Genomic DNA, 24,105 nt, shown 5'->3' with positions numbered 1-24,105 from the left:
ATACCATCACCAGAAAAGATACAATCTCCTCCGTAGCAGATGGATAGGATGCGATTTTTAAGTGTGTGTGTGTGTGTGTGTGTGTGTGTGTGTGTGCCATCGCACGCACGTCGGGGTAGGCTGTTATGAAAAATATGTAGCTACATGTATTCCCCTTATGACTAGCGTAGTTAAAAAAACCCCTCCCGTGGTTCTTACTCCTGGGGATCGTCAGATATTACAGGTTACATGCATCTATTTTGATTTTTTTAATTCAAAAAGAGAAACACACCAGACATAAACAATATGTTTATTATCCCACATTCATATCATAGGCATTAAGCAATAATGCAATGCAGTCTGCGGTCTATGATGAATGTATAAAAGGCCTACTTTTTAGATAGTTCATAATATATAATTGATGCATTTGAACGAATCTTAATGTCGCTGTGTGATTTCTTTATTTTCTTCATTTTTTATGTTCTTTTGCAGAAGAAATTCGGCAAATATCTTTCCTAGCAGAAGTACATTTCTTAATAATTCGAGGATTGTTTTCCAAACCCTGATTGGAAAAATGTTTTACTTCAAATACATTTCTGGACTGCAAAACAAAACAGCCTACAGTGGCCACACTTGCTTTGGGCCCGCTTCCCATTCTTGTAATCCCCACATAAGGCCTTGCTCGCGTTCCCTGGTATAACCCAAGCAGTGAGAAACATACCGCACCCCGTCAATGACCCTGTCGCGGTTCCTGTGCTGATGTCCATGAACATGCAATACAGAACCAAGCTTACGAATCTGTGACTCCAGAGTAGTGCATCCGGCGTATCGTGTGAAATTAAACCCAACGGCACCCCCTTCAGCGGGTGGGATAATTGGTGACAATCCTAGGGACAGCCGTTCCTGTTGACATAACCATTCTTCACTTGCATCGGGTTTAATAAGATCTTTTCGTGGTAAGAAGTGACTAAAAGATATAACTGGCGCATCGTAAGTCCTATCAACTCTCTCCTTGTTAATGTTTGTAAAATATTCAGATCTTGATTTGAGGTCTAACTTCGGCCACTTACACAGGTGATTGTCCATCCAGATTTGATTCGATTTTTCAGCATTTTCCACAAATTGCGTGGGTCTTACATAGAGGGAGTCTTCGACGTTTTCTTCTGGTGTCGTATACCACGAGAAAAGCGGTACAACCCAGAACTGATCCGCTATCTTCTCTGGGTATGTTAGAACACCGACAGTTCTACACAAGTCTAAAATCTGATGGAATTTATCAATGGAATCCGAGGTGCTGCTTCGTTTGCGAATCCACAGGTCATGATTGCCTGAAGAATAATCAAGACCATACATAGGAGTACAAAAAATGTGAGGGCATTTACCAACGACATTAAATAAAGAATTGAATTAACGCAGGGTAGGGAGAGAGATAGCACGAAAGTTCATGCGTTAGCACTCCAATTGACGATTCTGATATGTAGGCCTACTGTCTGTTTGCAGACAGTATATATCTGATATATAATCTGATAGGAGAGAGAGAGAGAGAGAGACTAGGCTTCATTGCCCATTTACCTGGGACAAAGAATACTCTGAAGAAATTCTCTTTCAGTAACCGAAGAGTCTTCTCCAACAAGTTTATATTGTCCGACACGTCGCCTGCCAATAACAAGCAGTGCGACCCGTACTTTTCTTTATGCCACTTTCCAATAATATCCCAGTTGTCATGGTAATCCACATGGAGATCAGATATGGCATATAACTTTGTCATCCTTACTAATACTTTTTTCATACCCACGCTGATAATGCATCAGACTTAGCACAGGAAGTCATTCCAACACATTTGGACTACTGTCGCCATTTTGTTCATAATCTAGGGTCACATGAGCAACAGCAGATGCGTTAGAGGAGAAACGAATGTTTCTTCCATTCTCTCTAGAAGCGTTTTTTTTAACCGTTTTTAAAATGAACTATAAACTGTGAAGAGTTTATAAAAAAACCGAGCCCACCACAAATAATTGTCATCTTTTTCACTATTTTTGTCAATTGGACTGAATGTAGGGATGGGTACATATAACCTAAGATCTAATATACCACTTTCTGTTTATTAGATCTTAGATTGGTCCGAAAAGTGGTAACATTTTCATCGATTTTTTAATATAACAATAAGCACAAAGTAAACCGCGCGTTATTAATTTTCAAGTAGGACTATCTCATTATGTCCACTACATTTTCTCTCTTTTGAGACAATTATCATAGAATCTGCATATTATAAAAGACCATCACTAAGTAGGCTACTATTACATGGTATCTCCTCGAGCATAAAGCCCAAAAAACATTTAGGCCTACTCGGTAGTTTTTCATTCATGTTCCGCTCAATTTAAATTGTAGGCTAGCATTTCGTGAATTTTTTTCAAATCAGTGATGACAGTTTCTGAGAAAATAAAATCGGAATTATACATAGGAAGCAAACATAGAGTATGTGAAGAGGTTCTGGCAGGCCCTTAAAGTTACCGTTTTAGCAACATTTTCTTTCTATTGACGAAACAGTGACACCAATTTTAATTTAGGACTTAAATGAGACACGTGTACAAGAAAAAAGGAATAGCAGTTCTGTCTTTCATAGTTCATACTTTCTTCAGGCCATTTGATAAATTACATCGAGCCCGTTTACGGCAACTCTCAGACCTTCCCGCCATATAAGATGCTGAGTCTCATCGCCTCTCGAACACCTGAGGAGAATGCACCGTGGACTGTTGAAAAGTGATGGGGGCTTGTTGCTTCTCCGGCAAACAGCACCAGTGGATTCTAGAAATATGAAAGACTGGTTTATAAACATTCAAAAATTAAATCAAGTCGAGTGCACTGTAAAAACAGTGTTTAGCTCCTAAACACATTTCTAAGCGCCTGTTTTGTCTCACTTTTTCCACACGTTTAGCTCCTAACATGTTTAGCTTCTTAACATGTTACACGCTTGTGTTTAGCAGTATGACGCGTTTGACGGCTTTATATAGGGTGTATTTGTTTAACTTTTAGGTGCTAAGTGTTTCAATTGTTTTAGTCGTACTCACACTCACACACACACACACACACACACGAAGTCACGGTCACCTTTACCTGCTATAGTTATCTCTTTCTATAACAGGGTACCGTGAACTGTCAACATCGTTGACTTCCTACTATCTTTTTTACAGCTGTATTTATTCATCCTTGTATTAGCTGACCTTGCGAGGAAGTTTATTGGAATGTATTTCTGAAAAGCAGGTTAGGAAAATTCACTAGTTCACTAAAGGCACGAAACAACTATCATTTTTATTTTCAAACACCTTTCTCCATATTTTGATAATATGCGTTACGGTATTGATATCTATTATTTTTTTCCGGAAGTAATGTACATCGGGATGATAGTGGGGTTTTCATTATAATACTTTATTTAAGCTTTCATGACATGCTGGTTATTTCGGTACCGATAGTCCGAATGTTTGCACCGCTCTAGTCGCCGACTTGCCCAAGCCCATTTTGGAATTAACCGCTAACTGTAGTTCAAACAGCATAAGACGTGTTTTGGTTATTTATATAAAAAATGTTTTCAAAACATTATAAAATGTTTTCCCACAATGTTATAAACACGCTGATAAAAATCCACAAAATGACGTTGCATGTATCATAAAATTTTGTAGAAACGGTCTTCGAATCTTTTTACAAATTATAACGTTTCTGTACACCATTTTGCATGGAGTTAAAACACCCATAACGTTACCATAATGTTCTTCTAAACCATTACCATCATGTTACCATCTGATAACGTCGAGAAAACGTTATTTTTTATTTGGATTATTACTTAAAGGTACATATGAATCGAGCATCGGTGGAGCGTGGGTTGCCAGTAACACATATAAACCACCTCTACTAGATTCTTAAACGACTCACATAAAGTCGATATGCCAAGGGACAAACTGAATAAATCACTCGATCAGCCATAATAGAGCTTTAGACTGCTCTTTAAATTTTTGGTCAGAAATTTAACCTACTTATGTGACCTACTTTTCTGCCCCATGTATATACAGGATAGTAAGCTAACAGAAAAATCCATTCACATATCATTTTTTGGGTAATATTAATCAATGCCTTCTGGCAATTTCCTTAATTATACTTTTTGAAACTATATACTGGTATTTGGTTGGTTTTTGAGCAAAAAATTGACTTTGTATGCATCTTTAATAGGCCTATTTTAAATAAGCACGCGTTACTGCAAGAAGGACACCAAGCGTTCGAGCAGACTGCTCCACGCCTTCAACAGCTCCACACGTTTACAAGGGGAAGTGTTAAGCCAAATTGTTGAGCCTTGTAATAAACTTATGGGACCGGTGAAACTAATCACATAGCTGAAGTGCGACACTTCTAAGAATGTTAAACATTTTTATTTCTTCTGAAAGAAGCTTGAAAAGCTAAATTTGTTCTTCAGCTACCCTCTACCAGGGCGACAGATTGATTTTTCACATATATGTCTCTAGATAAATAGATAGTCAATTTGGTCTGATGTAGCCTCAGCAAAAAAAATGTCCCCAAGAACTGCGGCCTTGATAGAGGGTATTGTTCAGCAGCTCCACGCGTTTAGGAATTCCACGCCTATAGCAGCTCCATATGTTTAGCAGCCTCACGCGCTTAGCAGGGGGAGTGCTTAGCCAATGTGCTTAGCTTGTGATAGACTGATTATAGATCCATATATCGGTGAAGCTAAGCACATAGCTAAACGTGTAACACTGTCAACGTGTCTAACATTTTCTTCTGTGAAACGCTTGAAAAGCTATACGTGCTTAGCTTTTACACATATTTCTAAATGCGTATAGGTGCTTAACGTATGTTGTATGTATTTAAATGCTAAGCACTGTTTTTACAGTGTGCGTCTTTAACACAGCTGCTTGGTATTTTAGAGTAAATAAATAAGTAAATGAATATGGTGAATAGTAAACTATGAGTACAAATAACATGAGATAGGCCCTTACTTTTCTATATATCATTTTAATCCTGCTACAGAATTTATGCACGGACCTACCTTTTGGCAAGGGACTGGATCGGCTAAATCACAAATATCCTTTTCAGACGCACCCACTGGCAAGTAGGAGTAGGATCCAAGGATGTATGGGGTACCGGACCAGTAAGTTCTGAAATTAGATCTGGGATAAGACACGGTTGACAACGATGCTATTTATGTAAATCAGTATGTAAATTAGTTATGTAATCGAAATAATTAAACAGAATATCGACTTTCTTACCAAAAAAGTGAAACTTTAAGTTAAAAAATCGAATCAAATAAACTGAAAGACAAAGAAATTTTTGCATGAATGTATATTTTGTCAAAAATAAATGCTTCTCCCAATACAGGCAAGAGCTTCTATCATGGCATAAAAAGTAATAGATCAATACATTTACCTTGTCATCTTAACAGGATTTGGAATGTTAGCATTGTTAGTGAACCGTCTTAGTATTTCTATCACCACCGCTTGAAGCTCCGCGTCTGGCACCGTCTCCATGGTAACTGCGCTTTTCCCAGAAATCCACATTTCCAAAACATTGGGCAACTTATCTAACACGTCAAAGCTTAAAATATCTTTGTACCAAGGACACTTAGCCTAAACATAAAAAATATATTCAAGCAGCAACACACAGACACAGACAAAAATAATTTCTTTTTCGCGGGACTTACAGATTGCATAAGTGTAAAACAAATACAAGCTTTAAAGTATACAAAAATATGTAATTCAACACGGGGCCGTAGCGATAGTCCGAAGGTTCAATAGTCCGAAGGTTCATTGGTCCGAAAGTTCACTATAGAACCTTCGGACCAATGAACCCTTGATTAAAAAATCGATGAAAATGTTACCACTTTTCGGACCAATGAACCTTCGGACCAATGAACCTTCGGACTATCGAGACGCCCCCTTCAACACAGACTGAAGAGGAAATATCATTTCACAGTAGAATATGTTGATGGGCATAATACGTACAGATATGCTCTCCGAATCTATACAGGAGAGTGTGAAAGGTTGGTTCTCGAGCCAGCACAAAATGATGTCATAATTCTCGTCCCAAAATGGTTTTTCAAACTCAAGATACACCTTGTTGACCGTGCCGAACTTCAGCCGTTTCAAAGCATTCGTCTTCACACCTGGAAGTGGTGGCTGAAAAAACGACTCCGAATTTTCTTTAAGAAACCCCAAAGAAGAGGTTACAATGACATGATCAGCGTTGAATTCATCTCCATCTTCACAGACTACTTTGACTGGGGACGTTTTGGCACAGGATGCTGCATTGACAGATGATGACAAATCTTGCTGTTTCAAAGAAACGGGGTCGTCCTGATTGTATTGGATCGATTTAACTGGCTTGTCGAAATGTATCCAGTCAGATTGGACATCTTCCACAAGGAGATCCAAGACAGGTTGATATCCGTGCTTTAGCTCTACGTCACGCTGGCTTCCTTCATACTCCAGATAGCATCCCCAATGTTTAATGCAGACCTCGTCCATTGTGTCGCAGCCATTATCGACCATGTTGAACCGAACATACGAATCAAACACGCCTTTCTTTAAAGACACCCTGTCTGGCTGGTCGTCGCACGCTGCTAAATAATCCAAGAAGCGTCTCCTGAAAAAACTGCCAACAGATAGCATCCCTTCGTCAACAGGTAGGCCTTCCCTGTAAAACCTGTCCCCTTCTATATATAATTTATTCATGACTGTGGTCACGTCCCGTGCTATTTTTCCTTCTATTTGTTCACCAAACTGAAATACAGTGTGTAGGTATCATTGAGTATTGCATATTTCAGAATCGATCAGGAAAATTTATACCCAAAATATAAAAAGGTCTAGCAGAATGTAAAATGCTTCCTCACATAATAATAATAATAATAATAATAATAATAATAATAAATCCAAGGATGAAGAGTTTACAATTGAAATTATCATACATGAAGAAAGGGACAAACTTTTGAACGTTTTTTCATTGCTTCGGAAAAATAAGTAACATACAACATCTACACTCTCATTTCTAGTGTTTAAAAATACTTTCCAGCTCGAGGCCCCACCTGTGTGAAGTATTGTGCTTCATTGTCACTTTCCTCGTTGCTACTGTCATCTCCAGTATCATTAACCAAATTGTTTGCTTTCGCTAATTTGTAAATGGGATTTTCACCTTGGCCATGAATCCACTGGGCTCCCAACTCTACAATGTGTGGGCCTAAAAAAGTAATATTCTTATGTGTGATTTTTTTATGGCATTACTTATCCTATGAATTATGTCTACAAAAAAGGTGATTAAAAAACATCGTACGAGTAATCTCAGTTACCCCAAGCAAGAAGTTATAAAGAGAAGGCCTTCTCTTTCAGGCCTACCCAACTACCAGACTCGGCACCGAATGATCCTGAATTCACCGGTAAATCGGACCACACTACCCGTTTTCAAGGTGTGTATCAGTACGCATTTCACAGTATCAGACCGACACCGCTCTTGCCTAGTACGCGATGTGATAGTGACGATTCTCAGCGGGGTTGAAAAGCATTGCATCACCACTCAAAATTTGTTCAGGTATGTCTTTATAACTTCTTGCCCCAAACTACAAAATAAGTGAAAAGCGGATAATTCATATAAATAACACAAAAAAAGAAACAAAAAGATTACAATTCGGCAACATACCTACAGGTAAAAAAGATTTCATCCAAATATGCTTTTGAAAGTTATTATGCTCTTGCCGCTTTGCTTTTAGATTTTGGTCACGCAGTTTGAGGAATGCTGCGCGCGTGAGGGTGGATGTTTAGGCTGCACTTCATTCGCAATTGGGCCTACACGCTTTCAGATCCCTTTTATTCCAGCTATATCAGCTTCATCACTTTTTAATATTCACGTATTTGCATGCTTATATTTCTATATATAAGAATGCAAAAGTGCTAATCTGCGTTGAGTCTGAAACTCAAGCTACGGGATGAGTCTACAGTTTTCTTTTACGACAAAGGATATAATCATTCAAATAAAAATGGGATAAAAATAAATGCCTTTTTGCGGCCAATATATTTTTGAACCTATCCCAGAGCTGATAATCTTGCACAATAAAGCATTATTCCGTAAGAGCAAATTCCGTAAGAGACAACAAACTGTCTCGTCTGCCTCGATCAGCCTTGTAATGGCCATGAATCAGATTATGCAGTCAGTAAGTAGTGGAAAGTGGCAATTAAGTAAGGTCAACTGGCCTTACCTTAATCTGGGTTTGTGTGTGAAGTGAGTGAGTATCTCACACCGTTATCTATGCTATGTCTCACCGTACTGCTTAGTAAGGACCCTGCCCCCAACTCTGTTGCTGGCTTCAAGGATCTTCACGTCTCTAAATCCCCGTTTCTTCAGCTCCCTAGCTGCTGAAATCCCAGCAACGCCGGCTCCAACGATTACTATACGCACGGACTCCATCTGCATTAGCTCTTGGCCAGATCAATACTGCTTATATGCACTTGTGGTGGGACTTCTTATATGTCTGCATGTACCTCTCAGCTGTCGCCCGCTGAATATAAAAATATAGGTCAGGAGCTTTATCCTCTTGATTATGCAAGCAAGGGGGGGGGGGGGAGGTAGGTTTGAACTCACAAGACGGAAGTACGTTGAGGTTATTGATAATCCTGACATTTTGTCTCTTAACACACAGTACACTTCGATACACAACAAAACCGGGGCATGTGTAAGCTCATATTATTTTCAGTGCACCGTGTGTATAAGAGACAATGTCATGATCGGGTTTATTAACAAACTCGATGTTCTTTCTCTTTCGTCTTGGGAGCTCAACCCCCTTGAGCACGCTAGGTTGACAACTTGATTGGTCAATCGATCTGATTAATGAACCTAAAAACCACAGATAGCCAAATAAGAAAAAACAAAATACACTAGTCTACCATTACGCAGATAGCCTGATAACAATTAGTATTAAACTCATTTTATAAAATCGCCATGCTTCCCCATATAGACCATAAACATTTTGATCGTTTTTTTATTTCCGTTATAGTAGATAAGTTTGATCTTCTGAATAAGTCGTTTTCTATGGTCTTTGGGATCATTCACCTAGTAAAAGGTTGATAAATCAATCAAGGTGACAGCTGGCGCAAGATAACAGTTCCTCCTGAATTTGATGTCTGTAAATATTGTTTTGATTTTCGTGCATGAACTTTTATGCAACAAGTGCTCACGTGAATTAGCGAGAGGCGACGTTGATGGTGTTCGCACATCTTATCATGACGATAGATTAACTAAAATCTCACCACCGTGTTATACAAAATAGCCGTTTTTATTTTTTGTGCCAGAACATGTCAGAAGCCCAAAGCACTCTCGTTTGCAGGACAAAAAACTCTGTGCGAAATAAAGTCGTCCAATTATGAACAATCGACATGAAATGACTGAAAAGTGCAGCGCTCCAAGTTCCTGTATAGGTATCACCAATGTAAGCACACTAAAATCGACCGAATCGGGCTTAAGTAAGCTCAGCGCCATGGGCACACTTGGGACGAAATAGAAAAAAATGGGATATGTAGTTCGCACATCGGTTCATGTTTTTTTAGTGTAATGTGTGTGAAAGAAACAGAAATGTCAGGGATATAAATGAACTCCACGTACTTTCGTCTTTTGAGTTCGACCTCTTGAATATCGGTCGCCAGATTCGATTTTCACCTTGTTAGTCACAACGGCCTGTATAATACATTTTAAATAAATAAATAACCCAGGTTACAACAGTCGTGGGTCTGATCAAATTTTCTTTATTTTGCAATGATACAAAGTTGCTCCTTTAAAATACTTTTCATAAACCTGTACGTCACGTCTCGACGAAGAAGAGGACCACTTGCATTACAATTTATAGGTTGTCCTGCTATTGAACTTTCTTAGGTTGTAGGTCATATCCTTGGTCATACACGTATTGTACATTTCCATGCTCGATCCGGGCACAGAGATGCAGCAATAGCAACCCCATCAACAATTTAACAATGGAAAGAAGCTTATATATATTTAAGGGCGTGAGATGACCAGGAGAGAAGCTAAGCACATTAAAAATTTTAATTCATATAATTCTGCGATATATATTGTGATGTTATAATTTCCGACAAAGCTGTTCTATCCAATGTTCCCATTTCCTTTGTTATAATATAACAAGAAAATACTGCTCAAGATACTTGTACAGCATAAAAAATCAGCCAGCATTTGCTTGACTTTATCATTTCTGTTTAACCAAAAATACAGCCAACTTCAAATTAAATAATAAGAAAGGAAAACATTTAACTCATAATATCAATTTCCTGTACATAAACTACTATTAAGAAATGATATATATGTCATTAAACCGCTGTCTTAAATCATTATTGTTCCATGTCTTTTATACCACGAAATCTTTATTCCTTCACCACACCTACAAGAGCAGGTCTTATAGTGCGATCATGTAACTTGTAACCAATTTTCATAATAGCTCCTATTGTTCCTGGCTCCATGTTAGGCACTGGAATCTGAAACTGTGCATCATGCAGAAAAGGATCAAACTTGTCTCCTTCCTTTGGAGCTATCTGTTCCAATCCATGACGGCGGAACACAGTCAACATTTCTTTTTCTGTCAGAATAACTCCTTCATACAAGTTTTTCAGGTGTGGATTCTCGTTATGGATTTCATCTTTAGGAACAACTTCTCCGGCTTTATTCAATACATCTGCTACGTCCAGCAGATCTTTACAAAAGCCCTGTATGCTGTATATCTTCGCATCATGTATCTGTTTCTGCATCCTGTTCCGTACATTTTCAGTTTCTGCCAGAGCCCTTTTATACTTATCCTGAAGTGAAATAACAAGGTTTATAACATTTTTGAAAATAAATAATGCCAATCAATTTAAAAACAAGTTGCTTTTATGCAGGATGTGAAAATTACAGTAAACAAGAGTAATGAAACATACTATACATAAAAAGGAAACGGATTTGGTAATGTAAATTAGATAGTTATTTGTGCATCATGCAGATTACCTCCAATTCTTTTAAGTCTTTCTCTAATTTTGCATTTGCTTCTAGCAATGCACTGTGTTCTTGTGGGTTGGACTCGGTTGTTTCAGCTACCTCCGGAGGTTTAGATTCAGAGTCTGTTGCTGTCGTTGACATAAATCTTGGATAAAGTCTGAAAAAGTCATAATTTATACATAAAACTGACAATATCAGGCGGTGGCATATCAGCAATCTACATGCAAAGTTAATATGCTTTGGAAATTTATTTTCAGTTTCTTGACTTGGCAAACTTTACAATAAAGGAGCACAGGTGGCGCTAGTTGTTTGTTTGCACAAGCTGCCATAAAAAAGTCCCCAGAACATAAGATTTTTATATTGCATGCTGCTTCAAATCTACTTTGAGAACTGAACCAGTGTTAAAGAATGGCTAAAAACAGCTAGTACTACCACATGGACCCTGTTTTGACAATCTAGGAAAGATTGGAAGTGTAAAAATGTAAAGGCAAACTTTTAAATTGAATTTTTCTAAAAGCTGTTAAAAGGCCGCATGGCAAAACATGCCATGCATTAGAACAAGGACTTTTCCCCTTTTTTTCTAGGATATCCGATCCTGGGGACATCTAAATAAAAAAAAAAAAAAAACCAAAAAATTGAACGGTTTATTCATACACAGATATGTAGCTATCTGTGTGAAAATTTTCCAGTCTCTTGTTTAATTAGAAAGAAATCATGTGGTGACCCTTATTCTAACTATCACAGATTAGATAAATAATAACATACTTAAAGTACTTTTCATATTCAATGATTCCTTAAACCTGAATCCCATAACCAATGTTCTAATACAAAAGCTTCACTTCAGTTACATATAAAAATCTAAGCAAATATTCAGATACTACAAGAAGTCTTTGATATTGCATCAGGATTTTTAATTTCAAAAGTGAAGAAAGTAATTTTACTCTCGCTGACTTTCCCTTAATCCCTCGACTCTAATCCTTCAATAGATCCCTAGTCCTCATCCCAACCAACAAATAGTACTACTAAATTAAAACACAAGAGAAAGACAACTTAAATCGAAAACTTACATAAACACTCACACTGAACATTGCGAGTGGCACACGTGTGTTACGGTATAAACCACCACAAAAAAGAAGTAACTTTCATCCGTTTAATTTAATGATCAACCAAAGGCTACTTGTCAATAGGTGTAAATGCAGTTTGCACAAACATTACCTGTTTTTAGATGAAAACATGCCATTAGAAGTTCTAAGGGAAGAAAAAATTCGCCGCGAAATAGATGAACACATGCCCGTCGCCGCCATTTTCTATTCATTCGCGTCTACATAACAGTCTAAACGATAATATTCGAGATTTGACAAGAATCAGTCACATGACAAGTCATGTGATGTTATTACATATCACGATAACCAGAGGCCTGGGGAAACGCGGTCGCATAGATTGAGACGGATTTTTGACATGGCTGTCGTACGAAGCACGCAATTCCTAAGGAAACTTGGCAGTGCCAGACCAACGGGTTGGTATTTTCAAATTTTAAACATTTATAACAAACTGAATAAATGATATAGTATTGCTGTAATTATTGGCAGTGAATTAGAGGCAACTGAAACTGAAAGCATGCGTGGAGAGAAAGATGGGGTGTCACTTTGCCTGGGGTTGCGGTGGTATGACAGTGCATAAAAACCCAGTATGGTATCAAATATGCACTTCGTAATGAGCATAGTTCAGTACCATTTGAACTATATTCACTCTTGTAAGCGATAAAGAATAAATAGAGAAGTGTGTATAATTGCCTTTGGCAGCCAAATGGATACCTTTACACATGCATTCTTATTGGGTTGTTTTGTTGTGTAAGGTCAAATGGTGAAATGAGGTCAAAACTACTACTATTAACCCGTTGTAGTGACGTCATATTTGTTGTGTAACTCTTGACCCGCTGTCATGTTGCAGGGAAAGAACGTCGAAAAACAGTAGCTTTAATATAGATGAATGTAACCAAGTAAAAAATACAATAAACTTCATATCATGATTGTGTAGACCAAAGGGTAAAGAATGTACTTCACTTTTTGTTTGTTGGGAAATAATATGTAATTGTACATTCCAGGACTGTTTAGTGTGTAATCATAAGTTTGACCTTTCATAGAAGCAACATTTTTTTATAAAGGAAATATTTAAGGAGAAACTTGAGATGATCATCAGGATCAATCCTTATGTACTCAGAGAAGAGTATTCAGGACATGTCCTTATGACATGAAATATTGCTGTCAGATGTGACTTATCCCAATATCGTGAAGTTGTCAGAAACTATTTTGGCATTCTTGTCCTTCATGCTTTGTTTATTAGGAAGTAACATATGATTGTTGTTTGAGAGACTTGAATATTTTACCATGAATTCAACCATTCATAGAAGCAACATTGCTTCCTTGTTAGTATTTGATTAGTTCAACCATTCATAGAAGCAAAGCATTTTTCACACTTGTTACTTTTCTATAAACAGTCATGGACAAAATCCAATAACACAGTTGTTGAATTGATCTTCATTTCTGCATTCATTTGCTTTAATAAAAGGAGCAGTGCACATTTTGTATGAATAAAATCAATCATCAAATGCAAAACATCGTTGACACAATATTGCACAATTCAGTGACAGCTAGATTATCAGGGCCATTTCCTTTCAGTTGTTAACACTGCTGAGATTCAGAGAAAAATATTTATGTTTTAAATGATGCAGTAGCAACATGTAAATCGATTGCATAAGCATATGAAGTCAAATTAAGTGACCATAATTTAAGAAACCTGCTAAGTATGTTTTTATATCTAATCCTAGTTACTTTTATATATAAATCCAGGTATTGTAATAAGATACTGAAGGGGTAGGTGACAGGGGGTACGCCTTATATTTTAAAGGTTTATTGTTCCGATCGGTCTGATATTCTGAAGATTTAAAGAAGCCAAGTTAAAAAATCTCTCCTGTTCTGAGGGTTCGATATTCCAAATGGAGTCTGTCATATTTAGGTGGTGGATAAGCAGTTCTGAATGCACTCTAATATAATGAAGTTCAGTCTTTATGTAAGGACAAGTTGAAAGAAAGTTGAACTGTCAAAAGAGGGCGGAGTTTCTTGATTGATTGGCATGATATAACATGTCTGTGTCATGCTTGGAAACATTTAAACTGCATTGGTTATATATATAATCAGAGTTTTGTAAGGGTGAAAGACAATATATAATCAGAGTTTTGTCAGGGTGAGAGACAGCACTGAATATGTTAACATAAATGAGATTCAAGGATTTATCTTGGAAATGTTTGGATATACATTTACTATGTAGTGTTTTGAATGAGAAGACGAGTTTCAGTTGACATTAGACAATTAAAATCATTAAGTATGATTTTTTTAGGTATGCTTACATTTACTTTGTGTTTCTAAAAATGAACTTGTGATTGGAAGAATTTCCTATTACAACCTGGACCTTTCTGTCTGATTTCTGTTTAGAGTTGATTGCTGGCTCTATTTTGGACTCCGGCAATTTCTCAGATTCTCCACAGGTGTTTGGTAGTCCTTTTCCCCTTGGTTTTAGAATTAGCATGCAAGAAATAGTGATGTTCATGAACAAGTACTAGTAAATAAAGGCTTTTATGTTATTGTCTGTGATCTTTGTATTTTTTGTGATGCCCCAAAATAAGTATTTTGTCATAAAAGTGGTTAATGTAGAATATTTATGCAACAGCTAGTTTGTTAGTCTAGTTTGAAGAGTAAATGCTGAAATTTCCATTATGTTTCTATTTTTTACATTTATTGTGTGTTCACTGCCTCTGAAGAAAGTTCAAATTTAACAATTTAGCTTGTGCAAAAGCTGCTGCTCGTAATGCTGGTAGATGTTATTCCCAAATAATTTTCCTAAAATGATTAGAATGTCTGCTACACTGTACTATTTCTGTCCTAGTTTTCCAGTCCAGTAGAAGTTATGGCACTAGGACCTTCGTCACCAAGAGACCAGTGCTGCTAGGTACAGCAGCAGTGGCTGTAGGGACTGCGGGAGCATATACAGCTTACAAACTGTATGGTGGTGATGTTCCCAAACATGCTCTCCTTCAGCCAGTGCATGCTGCAACCTTGCCGGAAAGTCAGCCATCTGTGAGTATGAGTATTTCAGTATATTTGACTTATTTGAAAATATGAAAGCTAAAGTACTTTTTGTTTTTCATTTTAATTTAATAATTTTAGTATTTTTGATATTTAGTCATAAGTGCTTGAGTGTGAATTACAACCAACTTTGTTAACCAGGGTCCAGTCTCATGGACACTGGATAGCACTATCCAATGAATAACACTAGCCTTACGATCAAATTGTCCTTTGGACAGTTATCCTTAGGATAGCAGTCATTTTAACCACTGCATAACAATATCAGAGATAATGTATAAGCAAGCAAACATACAAACAAGCTTATAAACCAAGAATTTCAGAAAATATAAAAAATAAAAATAAAATGGAAAATCCTGATGTAAAACAAAAATAAATGTTATACTAATAATATTAATAATAATGTTATAGTACAACATAATGTTTTCAAAGTTCAATTGTCTTTATTTTACAGGTCTTTTCTCAGACCAAGCAGCATGCTTTGTACCTTTGGATCCACTTGAAACCAGAGGCAGATTCCAAGGCGTGTGCTAAAGTGGTGGCCAACCTGCAGAAACATGTTGATGCTGTGGACCCCCCTGCTGACAGAACTGAGGATTCTGAGATATGGGCTGGTGTTGGCTTTGGCCCCAATTGTTACAGCCAGGTATAGACATTAACCAAGACCCACTTCAAACAGCACAGAGCACATACTGGCCCAGAAAATATTTCATGCCAGATCTGCTCTTGATATTATTGCCTCCCACCACCCCCACCCCCCCAACAAAACACTTCCTTCCATTATAGTTTTTCCCATGTAAAATTGCTCATTTGGTTTATATGTTTATTGTTACATTTACTGATAACATATGGTTTGTAAATACTTAATGTGCATCATTTATCCATTTTCTGACCTGTCAACTTATGATATATAAAAAAATTTGAATCTTCTCTAACTGACCTACATGCTAGTATTTGTTTAGCGTAATTTTGGTAAATATATACCGTATATATATTTTGTTTAACTTACTTGAAAAAAAAATGTTTCTGCCTTTCAGCTTGGTAGAAAAACCAAACAGGACTATGCATACCGACACCGCCAGGGTCCATTGGGAGAGATGCCCAGTACAGGTACAGCAATGTACATGTACCAGTATATATGCAAAATAACAATGCATATTGTAGAACAAGTACATCAATTTCATGCGTCATTTAAAGCATTCGGAGCCAGGATTTTCCTGCCATAAACTCATATTAAACAAATTTACCCAGGTTAAATGGCATTTCCCGCCAACTTTTATTTACCAACCTTAATTCTTACTTTTTATGTACAGACACAGATGTGTCTGTACATATTGCCATCACCTGTGTCTGTCGTCGCCGATGCCGATGCCGATGCCGGCGCCGTGCACTTTCCTTGTTAACTCGATAAGTGGAGGGCAGTTTTACTTTTTGGCTTTATATTTACAGAGCTGATGAATATTCATAAAACGCAGGTCAAGTTCGAAAAATCAGCATGATCGGGTCATTATTGTAGAAGTTATGCTGTTTTTTCACTTTTCAGCATATTTTTCACATTTCCTCAGATTCAATTCTTAGACATGTTAACAGTCTCATTATTAAACTAATAAGATACATAAAGGTTTTTGTTTGACATTTCCTGCATCTTTACAACATTGTTAGTTGTAAAAATGATGGTAAACTTGTTATCGTGTATTGTGTAATAAAGTTTCAAAAATGGAAATAAACTCATATAATTGCAGTTTGTCAGATTCAATTATTCACTATGTTCAGAATCTCAGAATGGAAGAAATTGGACATTTAACACTGCTCTATTGATATTTTTCCCATCTCATCAATTTTCTTAGTTGATCATATAAAAATGGCAGTAAACTGTTAATTTTGTTTTATGTTAAAAATTGTTAAAAATGGAAAAAAAACATTTCAGAACAGTGCTATCTTGTTTACATTTTGGCATTTTCAAGTTGTGACTTTGAAGTTCCATGAGCTTGAAGACCTTTGCTAGTCACATTTTCTGAACGTCCATGATACTAATATTTTAATTTATTATTAAAAATTGATGGTCATTATGCTGTTAAACATTATGTAATATTGCATCAAAATTTGAAAAAAAACTATTTTGGGCACTGCTCCCATGATGACCATTTAAGAAAAACCATGTCACTTACTGTTCTCAAACAGTACAGTAAATATATATACAGATGTGTCTGTACATATTGCCATCACCTGCGTCTGTCGTCGCCGTCATCGCCGGCGCCGGCGCCGTGCACTTTCATTGTAAACACGATAAGTGGAAGGCAGTTTTACTTTTTGGCTTTATATTTACAGAGCTGATGAATATTCATGAACGCAGGTCAAGTTTGAAAATCAGCATGATCGGGCCATTATTGTAGAAGTTATGCTTTTTTTTTCACTTTTCAGCATTTATGCAACACTGTAAACACATTCCAGGAAAACCAATAGGCCTGTTGTCATGGAACTCACAAGAGTAATCTATCTTACTAAAACACAGGTCAAGTTAGAAAATCGGCATGATCAGGCCACTATTTAAGTAGTTATGCTTTTTTTTCACTTTTCAGCATATATGCAACACTGTAAACACAATATAAGAAAAACATATAGGCCAATTGTCATTAAATTCACAGGAGTGGTCAATCCTGCTAAAGCGCAGGTTGAGTTAAAAAAATCAGCATAATCGGGCCATTATTTTAGAAGTTATGCTGTTTTTTCACATTTCCTCACATTCAATTCTTAGGCATGTTAACAGTTTCATTATTTAATTAATAAGATATTAAAAGGGTTTGTTTGACATTTCCTGCATCTTTACAACATTGTTAGTTGATTTTGTAAAAATGATGGTTAATTTGTTATCATGTATTGTGTAATAAAGTTTCAAAAATGGAAATAAACTCATATCATTGCAGTTTGTCAGATTCAATTATTCACTATGTTCAGAATCTCAGAATGGAAGAAATTGGACATTTAACACTGCTCTATTGATATTTTTCCCATCTCATCAATTTTCTTAGTTGATCATATAAAAACGGCAGAAAACTGTTAATTTTGTTTAATGTTAAAAATTGTTAAAAATGGAAAAAAAAAACATTTCAGAACAGTGCTGTCTCGTTTACATTTTGGCATTTTCAAGTTATGACTTTGAAGTTCCATGAGCCTGAAGACCTTTGCTAGTCACATTTTCTAAATATCCATAATACTAATATTTTATTATTAAAAATTGATGGTCATTATGCTGTTAAACATTATGTAATATTGCATCAAAATTTGAAAAAAACCTATTTTGGGCATTGCTACCATGATGACCATTTAAGAAAAACCATGTCACTTACTGTTCTCAAACTTACAGGAAAGAAACATGGGACTAAAATATAGCTTCAGTAGGCAATGCAATCTGCCAGTTAAACAGTTTTTTTGTGAAAATTTAATTTTTCACATATTGGCATTTTCAAGGTGTGACTTTGAGGTTCCACAGGCTTGAAGTCCCATGCTTATCACATTTTCTGAAAATCCATGATACATATATTTTATTATTGTACCATCAGCGTTGGCGCTGGCGGTACACATGGTTTTAGTCCCGTCCGGTCCGGTCCGCCGGCTCCGCCAGCTCCGCCGGCTCCGCCGCCATGTTACCGTTACCACTTCTCCTCCTAGACGGTAAGGGCCGCCATACCCATCTCTTGGATTTAGGTCACCTATAATCTCAATTCGTTCCACGTAAAATTTGGGCTTTGTCGGTATTGGGGTCTAGGTGTGGCACTCATTGCAATGCACCCTTGTCCAAAAATGGCAAAATTAAATGCTCATTATCTACCCTACGGAAGGAATTATGGGAAAAATTTCTACAGACGGCTTTCCAAAAGTCATATGTGTAGATTTCAAATATGCCCTTGGATTTGACCTTTGACCTTTATTTCAAGGTCAAACGGGCCAAAATTTTCAAGAAAACGAATTTTTTTACTAAAAAAAATTATTTGCACTGTTATTCAGACACCACACAGACTTAACCAATAATATTATTGGAAAGTGTTACCCTTCAGGTCATCTTTCATCTCCGTGAATTTGGGGTCAATCGGTGCATTTTCACGGGAGTAGCGGCCATAAGATACCGAAACTGAAAATTGTCTCTAATTCGAGAACCGTTAATGCTAGAGACCCATTCTTTTTTGCATTTTGTAGAGCATGTAAAGCCCAACACTGTGGGTGGTCTCCGTTTTTTTGTATTCCATACGGTTTTCAAGTTACGTTGTATCAAAAAGTACATATTGGTGGTGAAAGCAAAATGTGCAGTACGGTAATGGATAATAAATTTTGAACCCCAGAAAAATAAAACATAAGGCTTGGCGAGACAGACAACTTGTGGTCAAAAATGACATTATTTCATCAATTTTGAACACCTGGAACTTCAGAGCACCTCCTATTTCAACAATTTTGACCAAAATGACCTTCAGAATTGACAGTAGCCTATTTTGTTATTTCCTGCTTTTTGTCTGTACATTTGACAGCTTTGCTGCCTTGTTTGACAATTGCCATAACTCTAACAATTCTTGATAAAGCACAAGATTTGTCAAGATTGCTGAATATGATTATTATTTACAATATTGTATTTTAAAAGTTTCAATTGTCCTCGGATAAGTTCAGCAAGAAGTGATTCATGCAATGAGAATGTGTTCAAAATCCTGGCTTGGATTGCTTTAATTAACTTCATAAAATTGATGCTTTAGATAGAGGGTCAAAATGTAACACAGTTTTTAATGATAGTATATTTTCATGCACTGGTATTCAAGGCATATGTACATTATATAATAGATATAACATGCTGGCAAAGAAATGTTCAAAATACATTTGACTGTATAAGGTACTGTATATTGTTGGTGTAGTATATGATCAGTTTGGGTATATTTTTTGAGGGTTCCCTGTTTTCTGCTTTAGGTGGGGATATTTTTGTCCATGCTAAATGCGATGAACAGAGCAAGTTGTTTGAGCTGTGTCAGCAGATCTTGAAGAGTCTCCCCAAGGACAGTGTCAAGGAGTATGAGGATGTGTACAGCTTCGTCTTCAGATATGGCAGGGATCTGTCAGGATTCATTGATGGTGAGTGACAGCAATGCCTTTGAAGCGATGTCATGCAGATTATTTGGGCAATTAAAAAACTGGTTCTGAGTGTTTTTGTAGGTTCATGATGAGGTGCCAGTTGCATGTACATTGGTTTTGTTATTTTTCTTGTGTTCAAGATCCTTTTTGTATTCTTTCAATAATTCTCAAGTACACCAGTATGTTTATGTTAAAAGCCAAAGGAATGAAATCGATTATGAAGAAAAAAGATTCCATTCTGATGTTGAAGAAGTGTTTAATTGCGTTTTCTATTATGTGTCAGGTACTGAGAACCCAGCAGATGATGAATCTCGCCAAGAAGTGGCCGTGGAGAAAGAGACTGGTGGGAGTTATGTGGTATGTGTATTGATTAATGTACTTGTTCTATATTGTCTACATTGATGCTGATGATGTGCAATTTTACATGGATCATTACTACAATTTTACCAAAATTAAAAGTATCTTGTTACTTATTAAATTTATCATTTAGGAAGTTATTTGTATCCACAGACAACCTGCTTGTCATAAAGCAGGGGTACATGCATTTCTGTTTATTTGGGTTCATATTTGTCATTTGTGTTTGTACCCTTACCCATACCTGAGTACAAGCATATTTAGGCGCATTTTTGGACCTAAATATCATAAATGCAATGGTGATGTTTTGAATTCCAAAACGACATCCTGTAAAGCAAAATATAGCACACTGCTATGAAGAAAGGGACTGCAAATTAAGCCTTCAATTATTGCTATCAGGCATGGAAAATAAATGCAAGTAAATTAAAAATTCACATTTTTTAAAACAGATTACACAGAAGTGGATTCATCGAATGAATGTCATTAACAGCACAAAAGGTAAAAAAAATACACTAATTACATGCTAGTGCATGTATATCAGCAATCCATTAAAATTGATATGATATGGAAAATAATGTTGAACTAATTGACACAATTAGGAAAGTTAATAGTGCTTAAACCAAATCCAGAGTGACAAATCTTAGCTACAGACCACTTGCAAAAGATGGCAAAATTTAAAACTGAATTAGTGCAGTGTTCAGTGTTCATTGTATAAAATATTTCTACTTTTTCTAACCTCTTAAGTCATTACTAAGTGTTAAAGTGTTTGTTTTAGACTCTGTCATGGAAGGTTGGGTTGGCAGAAGTAGGGAAGACAGCACCGAGTTGAAGAAAAAACCCATCTCTTCTCATGTTGCCCGAATGACTGGAGGTGAGTGAGAGTGATTTATTACTGATTGAGATGTTTTGGTCATTATATCATTAGGAAAATTGTTGTTAAATTCAAACATCAATGCTCATTAAAAAACTATGCCACAAGTAACAGTTGGTGCCCGAGTAAGAAAACCATACATACATTGTTGAAAGCCAATGTACATGTACAGCTGTTTTGCTGAATGTGTGCTTTGGAGTACAGTATTTAATGTATGTGTGCATGAACTACTGGTTATTCAAGGACTATGCAACACTCCTCATACTAGTACAGTGTATATATGTTGATGTTAAATTTAATCCAGAAGCACTTGACATTTTTTATATCGAAAATACTGGTTTTGGCGTAAATGACTTCATTATTCATCCATCCAGGAAATGCCTTTGCACAGCCAAAGAAGTTTGAGATTGTTCGTCAGTCCATGCCCTATGGCAATCTGAGTGACAAATGTGGTCTGTTCTTCATTGGCTATGCTGCTCATCCTCAAAACTTTGAGTTCATGCTGGATCGCATGGTTGGCGCTGGCGGAGACCCTCACTCGGATGATGTGATGAGGCTTTCAGATTGTGTTAAGGGAACCTACTGGTATTTCCCTGGAGCCGAAGAGTTGAAAAAATTGCGTTAAAGATGAGTCAGATCAGAAAAAGATTTACAGGGTGAAAATATCCTAAGTATTGAGTGATTAGCTATTTCACTAGATTAAATAACAAAAATTATTATTTACAAAATGTAGGACTGACATTTTGTTTATGATATACATGTACCACACGACTTATTTTATGTGCAAAATACAGGATGTGTAATGCTACATTTCTTAAGATCCAACTCCTGATAATGTTTTCATCAATGTTTAGTTTTGTGGAAGAGGCAATTAATTATTAATGGAAAAAATGAAAACAAGTTTGGAATGTTTTATATATCAGATATTATGCAGCTTAATGAATTATTGTTGTTATTGCTTGCGCAAAGAATATCGTCGCAACTAAAGACGGACACCGTGATACATGTACATCGTGACAGACAAATTTAGTGACTAACATTTTATATATGAAATGGTATGTAACCAGTGTACCAGTATTGTTATCCTAACTTGCACAGAATATATTGATACAGTTCTAAAGATATATGCCGTGATAATATTCTTCATTACATTTCAGTGTTGTGTAAGAGGCAGCTATTGATAAAATGAACGCTACAATCAATACTTTTACGTCATTGTATATTTTAGCAATAATTTTACATGGTATTTTTGTGAAGTAATTTTGAGCCTGTCAATTTTCCAACTGCGTTGATAAATTACTAATATTTAGTAGATAAATTGTAATGTGAACTGAACGAACAATTGCTATTGTTATAGTGGTATATATTTCATTTAATACTGGAAACTGCTGGAGGCAGAGGTGGGTGGGTCATCGTGCAAATCTGTCAATGTGTTTCAAACTTAACATCGAGTGATCGTGTCGGGGTGGTCTATCGGCTATACTGTTGTAAACCTCGCGTAATAATGTAGAATTAGTTATGCCATGTGCTCAGCAAATCGCGAAGTGAAATTGCAATCTTTTCACTGTGTCTTTAAAAGTATGGGTAGGCTACTAGTACAGGTAGCATGTACATGCGTCTGATATTTGTTGGCCAAGGACATATATAAATGCTATGCAAATATTTTTACTTGATATTATATGCATTCTGCTTTGTATTGCAATAGTTGAAAGAAAATAAAGGAGTTTACTAGTACGATAATCATCAGAAATGGCCTTCGTGTTAATTCGTACTTTGCAAGTATGCGTATGGCACAGATGCCATGTGCATTTACCACTTTGTTTTTAAGTAGGACAATCTGTGAATTTTGTTTAATATTGCAATGATATTTTGAAGTGAACTGCATAGAAACGAAAAATACAATTAATAAAATCGCTTTTCATTTCAAAATTCGCCTTTTTATGTACAGACACAGATATGTCGGGTCATTTTTAGGGAAGTTATGCTGTTTTTTCACTTTTTTCAGCATATATGCAGCACAGACAACATGGTTAGTGGAAAGCCATTTTACCTTTTGGCTTGAAACTTACAGGGTCATTTTTAGGGAAGTTATGCCGTTTTTTTCACTTTTTTCAGCATATATGCAGCACCGATAACACGATAAGTGGAAAACCATTTTACCTTTGGGCTTGAATCTTACAGAACTGATAAATATTCATAATACGCAGGTCAAGTTCGAAAATCAGCATGATCGGGTCACTTATAGGGAATATATGCTGTTTTTTCACTTTTTATGTACAGACACAGATGTGTCTGTACATATAGCCATCACCTGCGTCTGTCGTCGTCGCCGTGCACTTTGACCACCGATAACATGATAAGTGAAAAACCGTTTTACCTTTTGGCTTGAAACTTACAGAACTGATGAGCTTTCATGATATGCAGGTCAAGTTCGAAAATCAGCATGATATGGCCATCTATATGGAAGTTATGCTGTTTTTTCACTTTTTTCAGCATATATGCAACACCGATAACACGATAAGTGAAAAGCCGTTTTACCTTTTGGCTTGAAACTTATGGAACTAATGAATATACATAATACGCAGGTCAAGTTCGAAAATCAGCATGATCGGGCCATTTTTATGGAAGTTA

General features: G+C 36.5%; 3 protein-coding genes across 3 annotated transcripts; 1 reads left to right on the top strand and 2 right to left on the bottom strand.

The window, feature by feature from the left end:
* Window positions 1-1,142: 1,142 nt before the first annotated feature.
* On the bottom strand, window positions 1,143-8,551 carry LOC106174702 (spermine oxidase). The gene is made up of 7 exons (XM_013556364.2): window positions 8,292-8,551; window positions 7,064-7,215; window positions 5,985-6,761; window positions 5,410-5,609; window positions 5,033-5,141; window positions 2,610-2,784; window positions 1,143-1,307 (listed from the first exon to the last, which is right to left on the bottom strand). Exons 1-6 carry the CDS (start codon window positions 8,440-8,442, stop codon window positions 2,659-2,661), a joined length of 1,515 nt encoding a protein of 504 aa, XP_013411818.2. The 5' UTR covers window positions 8,443-8,551; the 3' UTR covers window positions 1,143-1,307; window positions 2,610-2,658.
* Window positions 8,552-9,747: 1,196 nt separating this feature from the next.
* Window positions 9,748-12,370, bottom strand: LOC106174693 (grpE protein homolog 1, mitochondrial-like). The gene is made up of 3 exons (XM_013556354.2): window positions 12,217-12,370; window positions 11,011-11,158; window positions 9,748-10,823 (listed from the first exon to the last, which is right to left on the bottom strand). The coding sequence occupies exons 1-3, from the start codon at window positions 12,303-12,305 to the stop codon at window positions 10,395-10,397; spliced, it is 666 nt and encodes a 221-aa protein (XP_013411808.2). The 5' UTR covers window positions 12,306-12,370; the 3' UTR covers window positions 9,748-10,394.
* Window positions 12,371-12,381: 11 nt separating this feature from the next.
* Window positions 12,382-23,224, top strand: LOC106169733 (uncharacterized). The gene is made up of 9 exons (XM_013549333.2): window positions 12,382-12,517; window positions 14,944-15,134; window positions 15,595-15,786; window positions 16,178-16,250; window positions 20,088-20,249; window positions 20,533-20,606; window positions 21,053-21,101; window positions 21,379-21,474; window positions 21,849-23,224. Exons 1-9 carry the CDS (start codon window positions 12,460-12,462, stop codon window positions 22,097-22,099), a joined length of 1,146 nt encoding a protein of 381 aa, XP_013404787.2. The 5' UTR covers window positions 12,382-12,459; the 3' UTR covers window positions 22,100-23,224.
* Window positions 23,225-24,105: the final 881 nt, after the last annotated feature.

This window comes from Lingula anatina, chromosome 1 (genome assembly GCF_051362555.1).
Source record: "Lingula anatina isolate TDL-2025a chromosome 1, LinAna3.0, whole genome shotgun sequence".
Lineage (NCBI taxonomy): Eukaryota > Metazoa > Brachiopoda > Lingulata > Lingulida > Lingulidae > Lingula > Lingula anatina.
The sequence above is the reverse complement of the archived record's forward strand: the minus strand, read 5'-3'. Positions and strand labels throughout refer to the sequence as shown.

What these genes read in the sequence shown, in the direction of transcription:
- LOC106174702 (XM_013556364.2), bottom strand. Translation starts at nt 8,442, where the DNA reads ATGCAGATGGAGTCCGTGCGTATAGTAATCGTTGGAGCCGGCGTTGCT. An exon ending in TAGATTCGGAGAGCATATCT is followed by an intron (nt 5,610 to 5,984) that starts GTACGTATTATG and finishes TTTTATGTTTAG; the next exon opens with GCTAAGTGTCCTTGGTACAA. An exon ending in AATCCTGTTAAGATGACAAG is followed by an intron (nt 5,142 to 5,409) that starts GTAAATGTATTG and finishes ATCTAATTTCAG; the next exon opens with AACTTACTGGTCCGGTACCC.
- LOC106174693 (XM_013556354.2), bottom strand. Translation starts at nt 12,305, where the DNA reads ATGGCGGCGACGGGCATGTGTTCATCTATTTCGCGGCGAATTTTTTCT. An exon ending in ATGTTTTCATCTAAAAACAG is followed by an intron (nt 11,159 to 12,216) that starts GTAATGTTTGTG and finishes TGACTTTTTCAG; the next exon opens with ACTTTATCCAAGATTTATGT. An exon ending in AAGACTTAAAAGAATTGGAG is followed by an intron (nt 10,824 to 11,010) that starts GTAATCTGCATG and finishes ATTTCACTTCAG; the next exon opens with GATAAGTATAAAAGGGCTCT.
- LOC106169733 (XM_013549333.2), top strand. Translation starts at nt 12,460, where the DNA reads ATGGCTGTCGTACGAAGCACGCAATTCCTAAGGAAACTTGGCAGTGCC. An exon ending in GCCCCAATTGTTACAGCCAG is followed by an intron (nt 15,787 to 16,177) that starts GTATAGACATTA and finishes TCTGCCTTTCAG; the next exon opens with CTTGGTAGAAAAACCAAACA. An exon ending in TGTTGCCCGAATGACTGGAG is followed by an intron (nt 21,475 to 21,848) that starts GTGAGTGAGAGT and finishes TCATCCATCCAG; the next exon opens with GAAATGCCTTTGCACAGCCA.